This window comes from Hylobates moloch, unplaced genomic scaffold (genome assembly GCF_009828535.3).
Source record: "Hylobates moloch isolate HMO894 unplaced genomic scaffold, HMol_V3 SCAFFOLD_431, whole genome shotgun sequence".
NCBI classification, from domain to species: domain Eukaryota; kingdom Metazoa; phylum Chordata; class Mammalia; order Primates; family Hylobatidae; genus Hylobates; species Hylobates moloch.
Window position 1 is genome coordinate 1 of NW_026652706.1, and position 10,233 is coordinate 10,233.

The 10,233-nt window shown below is 64.0% G+C and overlaps 1 protein-coding gene across 1 annotated transcript in view; it reads left to right on the plus strand.

The window, feature by feature from the left end:
• Positions 1-2,997: 2,997 nt before the first annotated feature.
• The window catches only part of LOC116464333 (zinc finger protein ZFPM1-like), a gene marked incomplete at its 5' end in the record, with an annotated part of 15,191 nt that continues 7,955 nt past the window's right edge, over positions 2,998-10,233 (plus strand). Inside the window, 6 exons of the mRNA XM_032147590.2 lie at positions 2,998-3,124; positions 4,243-4,452; positions 8,489-8,722; positions 9,117-9,212; positions 9,291-9,437; positions 9,651-10,231. Coding sequence (XP_032003481.2) covers positions 2,998-3,124; positions 4,243-4,452; positions 8,489-8,722; positions 9,117-9,212; positions 9,291-9,437; positions 9,651-10,231 — 1,395 coding nt within the window. The remainder of the gene's footprint in view (positions 3,125-4,242; positions 4,453-8,488; positions 8,723-9,116; positions 9,213-9,290; positions 9,438-9,650; positions 10,232-10,233) is intronic.

Sequence of the window (10,233 nt, forward strand, 5' to 3'; positions counted from 1 at the left end):
CTTCCCCGTGCCCCTCCGCACCTGCACACCCAGGGCAGGCGCCCCGTCGTGCCCCACAAACGCGGGGTGCACTCGGCGGGGCCAGGCGGGAACATGGCGTCTTCCCTGCACTCGGGACTGCCACAGAAAAATCGGGGGGTTGTGCAGCGTCAGCAAAGTTGCGGCGCGTGTTTTTATCATGCTGCGAACACGCTGCTCCTGGGAGTGATAAGCATTAAACCGACCGGGAGGCTGTCAGTCTCAGTTTGAGGGTTTAGAAATATTGGGACGAATAATTAGATTTCATATCGTTACCGCAGCACCCATCGGAGGATCAAGCAGATTAATTTGTTTCACCCTCCTCTGCTCATTAATATTCATTAGAGGCTCGGGAAGGCCAGGGTGGGGAGGGCCAGGCCCCAGCAGCCTCGCTGAGCGCTGCCCGCCTGGCTTGGGTGCAGCCGGGACACAGTAGCCGCTGGTCAGCCACCTTTGTGCCAGGAATGTGCCTGCCCATTGCCCCTGGGGTTTACCCCCCAGCCTGCCCCAGCGGAAGCCCCCATCGGAGCCGGCAGAGCCCCACAGCTGGCGTGCAGCTCTTGAGCCCTGCTCTGCGGCCCTGGGAATCACTGGGGTGTCCTTTAAAAGGTGGGCACCCACCCGATGCTAGCCTGCGCAAAGCACCTTCGGGGGAGCCACTCACTGCAGTGGACGCTCAGCATGTGCTGCCCCAGATGTGCCCTGTGGACGGCATCCCCTGGGGCCTGGAGGCACCCCCTGCCCACTTTGTCCTGCCAGGTCAACTCAAAAGCAACAGCCAGGGCTGGAGCTAATATGCATCCCGTGCTGGGAACCTGCCAGGCAGACAAAAAGCTTCACACAGATCACGGCCTCCCAACATACCGGGAGAAAACTGAGTCAAAGCAGATGGGACTGACCCCCCTGAGATGGCCCCAAAGGCTAATGGTGGGCTTGGGGTGGGTCCAGAGTGAGCAGGGGCTCGGCCGCCCCTCTGTACCCCCAGCAGCCATGTGGGGAGAGGGCAGAGCCCCATCTGCAGAGGAGAAGCTGAGCCAGGGGTTGGGGTGGCTGCTGGGGATGGCTTCACACCGGGACTGCAGGGTTGCACCCACCCCAGCCAGGGCCAGCCCCCTGGCCAGCTTAGCTCTGCTCACCCGTTCTGTGGCTGAGCCATGTGGTAGCAGGCAGGTGACGTGGAAGCCACCTGCTCTGCTGGCCAGCCTGCCCCAACCTTGCCTGAGTAGTCACTCAACATCCCAGCCCAAAGGCCGTATCTTGCTAGATTCCTGAGTGCCCTGCGGATGGGCCAAGAGGCAGGGGTGGTCCAGAGGGGTCCCTGCATACGGGTCTGGTCGTGCCCTGCCCAAGGTCGCAGCAGGGAGGCCGAGCCTGGCTGGGACCCCACTGCCCAGCTCTGTGGCCCACAGAGTCCGACGCGTGCTGGCAAAGTCCAGGAAAGCTCATGGGGTGGCACCCAGTGGGGAGGTACCCCAGACCCACGGGGGACACCCCTGCACTGTCACCAGCCCAGCCCCTTCTACCATGTCAGGGTTGGGCTGACTGCCGTCCTCACCACAGGGCTGCACAAACCTGTCCCGTGCCAGCGGCCACATTTGTAGGTGACACTGGCTTTTCAGGCAAAGGTCATGATGCAGGAAGTTTCTGATTAGAAGGCATCCATTTGTATAGAACAAAAAGTGTGTTTACAGGAAGTGCTGGAGCACGCGTGTGTGCTGTGCCTCTGGATTGGACACCCAGGTGGCTGAGCTTGGGGACCACCAGTGCAGTGAGCAGCACAGGGCTGAGGGTCAGGGCGCTGAGGCTGGGTCAGCCTTGCAGGAGGGACCAAGGCCTGAGGGGCAGCGGCAGTCACCCCTTCCTCCACCACCACTTTCTCCCCTTGATGTCTGACCCGTGTTGGGCACCACAGAGCAAGGCCATGGACTGCCCGCCCCACCTTGCCCTGTTCCAGCCCCCAGCTGCACTGGGATGGGGCCCCTCGCATTTCCTCTGCCATTCGGCTGGGGGCCGGGGCGCAATGGACGCAGGAAACGAGGCGGCCTCCACGGGCTCCGCCGACAGCCGCCCTGAGGGCCGAGCCCATAGTGTTTTCCTTCCAGACTTAGCCTGAGCCACCGCCGACAGCATGGCATGGCCCAAGGCTCTGGCAGGAGCTCTGTCCCTCCCCTTCCCGGGTCTCAGTTTCCTCACCCATGAGGTGGAGAGGAGCGTACTGCCTGCTTTCCAGGGTGACAGTGAGGCCAGGGGAGCCAGGGCTGATCCAACACAGTGCTGGTGTCTCAGGCCCACAGGAAGGGGCCTGACCAGCCTCAGGGTGGGGACAGACCCGCTGAGCCCAGTGGGTACTCCCCGGCATCCACCGTGTGCCGGCCCCAGGAGCGAGCGGGAACGCAGGCGGCAGGGAGGGGAGCCATGCTGTCAGGGGACACTGAGGCCCGAAGGTTGCTAGGGAGGTGCCGTATCTTCTGGGCTAATCTCGGCCCCAGCCCCCAGAGGTCATTCTGGAGGCATCCAGGGCCTGTGTGGAAGGAGCCTCTACCAGGTCCAGCCCCTGTGGGAACAGTGGTTTCTCACCCAGCACGCCAGGGCCGGGGTGGGCGAGCAGTGGGGAGAACACAGATACACAGATTCGCAGACCCGGGTGTGAGTTCAGGCTCTGCTGCTCACTGGCTGTGTGACCTGGGGCGTGGTGCTCGACCTCCCTGGGCCTCAGTCTCCACAAGAACCCTGTAACCGACCCTGGAAGGTACTACTCCCTGCCGAGCCTCCCAGCCCCAGCAGGGTGTTAGCCCCGCCAGCCAGCTATGGCACAGATGGCCCATGCCACAGCTCTGCCAGCTGTTGGGCCAATGACTGTCCACAGCCTGGCCTAGCAGCCAAGCCGGGAGGCAGATCCATGAAGCCGGGAGGCAGATCCACGTCACGGATGCCCCACATACCCGCGGGAACCCCCAGGCAGGCTGCTGACGGACCCCTCCCCACGTGTTCCTGCCCCCCCAGAGCCCAGCCCTGCCCCTGCTGCTGGTGGACGAGGCCTGCTGGCTGAGGACGCTGCCCCAGGCCCTGACTGAGACGGAGGCCAACACAGAGATCCACAGGAAGGGTCAGTATGACGCGGCACCTCCGTCCCAAGCCTTCCGGAAGGTGGGGGGTCACTTGGCTCCCCATGGGCTGGGCCTTTAAAGGGAAACCAACCTGCTAGGGCGGGAGATGGGGGATGGGGAGCCACTGGCCCTGGGCACTGCAGCGTAAGGCAGACGCTCTACTGAGACCAGTCAGCCCAGACCACGAGTCCGGTATGAGGGTCCCGACTGGCAGGCTGAGCCAGGACAGGTGTCCTTGGCGGGGGGGTGGGGGGGTATTCTGCCCCTCTGGGGGACACCATGATCCCCATATCTCCTCCCTGCCTTGGCTGCACCTCTGGGAACCCACCAAGGGCAGCAGCAGGGACCCTGATGCCAGGCTGGCTGGCAGGTGCCACTGGACCATCCTCCATGTTGTTGGGCTGGCTCCAGAAACGGTCAAGGTGGCCGTCCAGGAAGTCGCGGGGCCTTACCGTGCTGCTGCTACTGAGGGTGGCATGTATGGGCGGCCTGCACCTCCAAGCACCCAGGGATGAAGCGGGAGGCCCTCTGGGCTTAGGCAGGGTCCACTGGGCAGCGGAGTCCCTGGCCCCAGTGCAGGGTGGGGGCAGGCTGTGGTGCGCATGGGCAGGGCCGGCTCAGGCCTGAGGGCAGCACCGCAGGGGACGCACAGCCCGGGCACCCCAGGTGAACAAGCCGGCCCCGCGCAGCCTGGGCTTTGTGGGCTGAGGCTGCCCCCTGCAGGCGGCTGCAGGAAGAGCCACCCTTGGACAGTTTCCTGGAGAACGGGGTCCACTCTAGGGCCCCACCTCTGGCTGCCTTCCCTGAGTGGCCACCCACGGTCTCCCCTGGTTACTCCACCACCCGCCCTCCACGTCATCCCTTTCCTGGGAGACTTCCTCAGGGCCCTCCCACTAGGATGGGCGCAGGGCAAGGAGGCCTGGAGGCAGGCAGGCTGTGAGCACCCACGGGGGACCACCCAGCCTCGCCCCCCCAGGCACGACGGCCCTGGCAGCCAGCCAGCCACAGCTGTGAACCCGGGTGGCCACTCTCCTGACCCCATCCTCCACCCCTCATTTAAGATGGCACAGGGCAGTGGGGCACAAGGTCCTAGGTTTGGACACCTGTCTCCCTCCAGATGACGCGCTGTGGTGCAGGGTCACCAAGCCGGTGCCCGCGGGGGGACTCCTCAGCGTGTTCCTCACGGCCGAGCCCCGCAGCACCCCTGGCCACCCTGTGGAGAAGGAGGAGCCAGCAGAGCCCACGTGCCCGGCCCCCGCACACGACCTCCAGCTCCTGCCCCAGCAGGCCGGGATGGCCTCCATCCTCGCCACCGCGGTGATCAACAGTGAGTGCTGGGCTCCCGGGGCCAGGGCGGCTGCTCCACCAAGGAGGGGCAGGCAGGGCAGGGGAGGGTGGGAGCTGAGGGTGGGAAGCTCGGGGGCCGCAGGCTGCCAACAGAGTGAGAGGGAAGGCAGGGAAGGAGGTGATGTGAGTGGTCCCAAGTGCAGAACACACAGGGACAGGAGGATCCCCAGAGCCCAGGGCCACCACAGGGAAAGCCCGTGCCAGCAGGCAAGCGGGCTTAGGCACAGACCTGGCTGTGCCCCACACACCACACCAGAAGCCTGCGCTTTCCCTAGGGGCGGACGTGGGGGCGGCCCTGACTGTGGGGCAGAGCAGGACCCTCACCCCGGCCCTCCTGGCATTTGGGGCCAGGTCATTCCACAGTGGAGGTCTCCCTGGGCACCACGGGCGGTGAGCAGCAGCCCTGGCCCCAGCCCGCTAGGTGCTGCCACCACCTCCACCTCCAAGTTGTGACAACCAAGACATGTGTTGGTTGGGTTTTTTGTTGTTTTTTTCGAGACAAGGTCTCACTCTGTTACCCAGGATGGTCATGAAGTCCTAGTCTCAAGCCATCCTGCCTCAGCCGCCTGAGTAGCTGGGACTTCAGGCACAGGCCACAAAAATATCTCTACACATGACCACATGTCCCTGGGGACAGAGCTGCCCCTGGGGACGCCTGAAGTGGACAGATGTCACTCTTGCAGTGGCTCTCTAGGAACCTCTGAAGGTGGCTGTGGGAATCATGAGTCACTCACCTCCGGCCGGGTTCAGGAGCCACACCCGTGATCCCAGCACTGGGAGGCCAAGGCAGGAGGACCGTTTGAGCCCAGGAGTTCAAGACCAGAGTGGGCAACACAGAAGACCCCGTATCTGCCAAAACTTTTCAAAATTAGCCAAGAGTGATGGTGCGTCCCATGCACCTCTGTGGCCAAGGACAGCGTGTGGCCACCGTGGACAGGCACGAGGCACGCGGGGGACACACGGCAAGTCTGGCTCCGGCCAGCGGCTGGGGCTTCCCAGGGGAACAGGGACTGCACCAGAGGGTGTTTGGAGGGGGACGGTAAAACTCAGGTTTAGCTTTGGTGACCACAGAGTCACAAAACTGGAAGAAAGGCGACCTTTGGCCGGGCGCGGTGGCTCAAGCCTGTAATCCCAGCACTTTGGGAGGCCGAGGCGGGTGGATCACGAGGTCAGGAGATCGAGACCATCCTGGCTAACACGGTGAAACCCCATCTCTACTAAAAATACAAAAAATTAGCCGGGCGTGTTGGCGGGCGCCTGTAGTCCCAGCTACTCGGGAGGCTGAGGCAGGAGAATGGCGTGAACCCGGGAGGCGGAGCTTGCAGTGAGCCGAGATCGCGCCACTGCACTCCAGCCTGGGGAACAGAGAAAGACTCCGTCTCAAAAAAAAAAAAAAAAAAAAGAAAGGCGACCTTTTGTGAGCAAGTCAGATGTGAAGACGGCTTGAAATAGGTGGAGGCAGCCAGTGGTTAGGGGCAAAGGGACCTGCAGGGCCAAGTGTGTGGCCATTGCGGGGGATGTCAGCCCGTATGAGAGTCTGGGGAGCAGACCCCCGCTTTTTGAGTGTCCTGACCTCGAGACACCTGCTAGATGCAAAAGAGAAGCCACAGAGACCACTGAGGGACAAGGATGGGGCTCAGGGAGCCCTGGGGCCTGTGGACCCTGGAGTCAGGGGACAGGGGACATCTCCCAAGGTACGGAGAGTGAGCTGAGATAGGTTAGAGGGGGCCCTGGAGGGCGGCAGGTGGTCTGCCACATCCAGGCTGTGGCCAGACCAACGGCAGAGAAATGAGTGCTGGAGACAGTGCAGAGGTCGCCATGACCCTGACCGAGGCCACTCCCCTGTGCAGGGGCCAGCTGGCCAGAGGGGGCTGGGCTTGTGTGCCTGGTACCCAGGACATAATGGCCCATGTTATGTGCTGGTGGGAACGGCTAGTGACACTGGAGAGAAGGGGCCGAGTGGCCAGGTCCACACCTAAGCCCAGGTTGGAGGCGGGGGCTGGGCCTGGGCAGGGCAAGCCACTGCCCCAGGGAGCCAGGAGGGCAGAAGAGAACATGGGCCACAGGTGACTGAAAGGGAGCAAAGGGGGTCCCCATCTGCCTTCTCTTCCCTGGAAGGAGAAGGCGCAGAGGGGATGGGAGGCCAGAGCGCCCCTCCACCAGGATGGAGAGGTGGTGCCCCTGTAGTGTCTCGGGGTGCCCGGGAGACCCAGCTCCAGGGGAGCACCCCGCTGATAACGACAGTGACCCAGTGGGGACAGTAGGCTGGCGAGGGTCCCATCCTCCAGCAGGGTCCTTGCCCACACGGCCTGCAGAGACCACCTTCCAGTCTCTGAGAGGTAGCTGTGGGTGCCCCCGGCTCAGCCTCTGCCTCGGTTTCCCCCTCGCGGGTCTGACATGCCTCATCCCCAGGCAGCAGTGTCCCGGGAACGCTGCTTTGGAAGGACACCACTGTGGGCCAGACATCTTGTTGACATTCCTAAGTCCTCCCCTAGCACTTCTGCAGCTGCCAGGGCACAGCCGATGCTTGTCTGCTGCTCTGGAAGAGCCGTAGGAACCAATTCCAGGGTCAGATCCAGTTTAATTCTTAAGCCTCCCACACTCTGGGCCCATCTCACCTGTGAAGCGGGATGCAGAGGCACCTGCCTGGAGGCCCCTCTGCAGGCCACCGGACTTGGCCTGTGGTCACCAGCAGGCGGGCAGCCTTTCTAAACTGCACGGCCACGGCCCCTCTCCCTACATCCCTGCAGCAACACAGTCCCCCACAATGACCTTGGAGATGCAGAAACAAACCCAGCCAGTGGCCTCCCAGATCTGGGACCCAGCTCAAGCCCTCAGCTGAGAGAGGACAGAGCTGCCTGCAGCCCCCAAATAAAAGGAACTTGAGAAACAGAAATCAACAGCACAGGAGGGAAATGTGAGCCAGAAAAGTTGCTAGAACCACGAGGTGCAGGAGGAAGAGCCACCTCACCCAGGCACTGAAATTCCTCCCAAGAGGCAGAGGTGGCGAGCAGGCCGCAGAGGGGAGGGCACGGGGGCAGGGGCCACACCTGCGTGATAACTGCAGACTCGGGATCAACATCGGAGAAGCCGGGTGAGAAACCAGCACTAACCTGCACAGGCAGAAACCAGATATCACATTGGTCTCTAAGTGGAACGGGCTTGAAAGCCAGATAAGGAATCCCAGGGCCCCTGGGTTCCACACGGAGGCCAAGGCCAAGTTGAACAGGCCATCCCCTTCCCTGTCTTCAGCCAAGGGGCCGTGGGGCAGAGAACATCCCTTAAACTGCTATAAAGGCAAAGCGAGAACACGCTAGAGAAGTCCTCCCCCGCTGGGAAAACCACCGTAAGCAGAGTGCAAGCCCCCGAAACTCTCAAGTTACAAGCAGCCCATTTGGGGTCAGTGTGGTGAATTCGGCAAATCTGACCAGCCAGGTGGTCACTGACATGGAGCCACCCAGGTGTGTGGGCGCATGGGGGCTTCCTAACTTCTGCATTCCTAGTCTCACAGCCACATCCCTAGAGCTGCAGTCAGCAGCCATCGTGTGCCCGAGTGCCCAGGGACGGTGCACATGGGTTTTCTTTGCAGCCTGGCACTCCCACGCACCTGCACGCACATCTCTACACACACGTTTCCTCTTCCACGGCCTCCCGGGTCCACACGGTCACCCCAGTATGTCATGGATGCTAGCCTCGCCAGCGGTGTCCACTTCTTCCTTCTGCCCCCATGAAGCCAAAGCATTTCCTTAGGAGCTCAGTATTGGAAGGGGACCCATGGGGGTTCACTCAGACCCCACTCCCCACGGGTCCCAGGGCTCCTGGGATCTACGGAAGGGAGTGGGGCTGTCACAGGAGCATCCAGGAGGCTTACAGTTACAGGGAGAGATCAAAGCCTCAGCTCCTGGGGTGGGGAGGACGGTGGGGTCCGTCACGGCCAGGCCCTGCCTCCGCCCACAGCCTTGCCCTGGCTGGCACACTGGCCTTCAGCCTGACCCCACCTGCTTCCCACCCCACAGAAGACGTCTTCCCCTGCAAGGACTGTGGCATCTGGTACCGCAGCGAGCGCAACCTGCAGGCGCACCTGCTCTACTACTGCGCCAGCCGCCAGGGCACCGGCTCCCCGGCCGCGGCCGCCACAGACGAGAAGCCCAAGGAGACCTACTCCAACGAGCGCGTCTGCCCCTTCCCCCAGTGCCGCAAGAGCTGCCCCAGCGCCAGCTCCCTGGAGATCCACATGCGCAGCCACAGCGGTGAGCCCCCACAGCGGTGAGCCCCCATCCCGGACGCGGGTCCTCAGGATGCCGGCTGCTTCCCCACCCATTCCCGCAGGCCGCCCGGGAAAACCCACATGCAAGCACACACGGTGCCACGGTTCACCTGTGCGGTCTCCGGCACACCCAAGACCCCAGCAGGGGCCCAGAGCAGGCAGACAGGCAGGCCTGTGGGCTATCTGGGTAGTCAGTGAGGGCTGGGCCCACTACAGTACAGAGAGACAAAAGGCGGAGGAAGGGGAGGGGTTTAAAGACCCTTCAGCACAGGGTCCCCCGGCACAGATCACGGCCCTGGGCCCAGTCGCTTTCCTCATCTCTGGAGTCCCAAGGTCAAGCTGGCCCGGGCACCGCTCTCACGCGCCCTGTGTTCCAGGAGAGCGGCCCTTCGTGTGCCTCATCTGCCTGTCGGCCTTCACCACCAAGGCCAACTGCGAGCGGCACCTCAAGGTGCACACGGACACGCTGAGCGGTAGGCGCCGCAGGGGCCGGGGGGTGTGTGGGTCCCGCCCTCTACCCTGGGCCTTGACCACCTCGCCATGGCCCTCAGGTGTCTGCCACAGCTGTGGCTTCATCTCCACCACAAGGGACATTCTCTACAGCCACCTGGTCACCAACCACATGGTCTGCCAGCCTGGCTCCAAGGGTGAGATCTACTCGCCAGGGGCCGGACACCCAGCAACCAAGCTGCCCCCAGGTGAGGAGCCTGTGGGGGCCACCCCCTGCCCCTTGGGCCCCCTGAGCAGTGGGAAGGGAGTGGGCTTGTCGCCCAAGACAGGTGGGGGTCCATTTCAGCCTTCGCTCTAAACCACATCCGCCCACCCCTCCCCCTCCCGGAGCTGGCCCTCCGGCTCTGACCGGCCAGGTCCTGCCCCAGGCCTGAGGTGCCACCCCTGCGATCTCTCTGCAGACAGTCTGGGCAGCTTCCAGCAGCAGCACACGGCCCTGCACGGCCCCCTGGCCTCCGCGGACCTGGGCCTGGCGCCCACCCCATCGCCAGGACTGGACAGAAAGGCCCTGGCCGAGGCCACCAACGGAGAGGCCAGAGCGGCCCCCCAGAATGGAGGCAGCAGCGAGCCCCCGGCGGCCCCCAGGAGCATCAAGGTGGAGGCGGTGGAGGAGCCGGAGGCGGCCCCCATCCCGGGCGCCGGAGAGCCTGGGCCCCAGGCCCCGTCGCGGACGCCGTCGCCGCGCAGCCCCGCCCCGGCCAGGGTCAAGGCCGAGCTGTCCAGCCCCACGCCGGGCTCCAGCCCGGTGCCCGGCGAGCTGGGCCTGGCCGGGGCCCTGTTCCTGCCGCAGTATGTGTTCGGGCCCGACGGGGCGCCCCCCGCCTCGGAGATCCTGGCCAAGATGTCCGAGCTGGTGCACAGCCGGCTGCAGCAGAGCGCGGGCGCGGGCGCCGGCGGCGCGCAGACCGGGCTCTTCGCGGGGGCCCCCAAGGGCGCTACGTGCTTCGAGTGCGAGATCACCTTCAGCAACGTCAACAACTACTA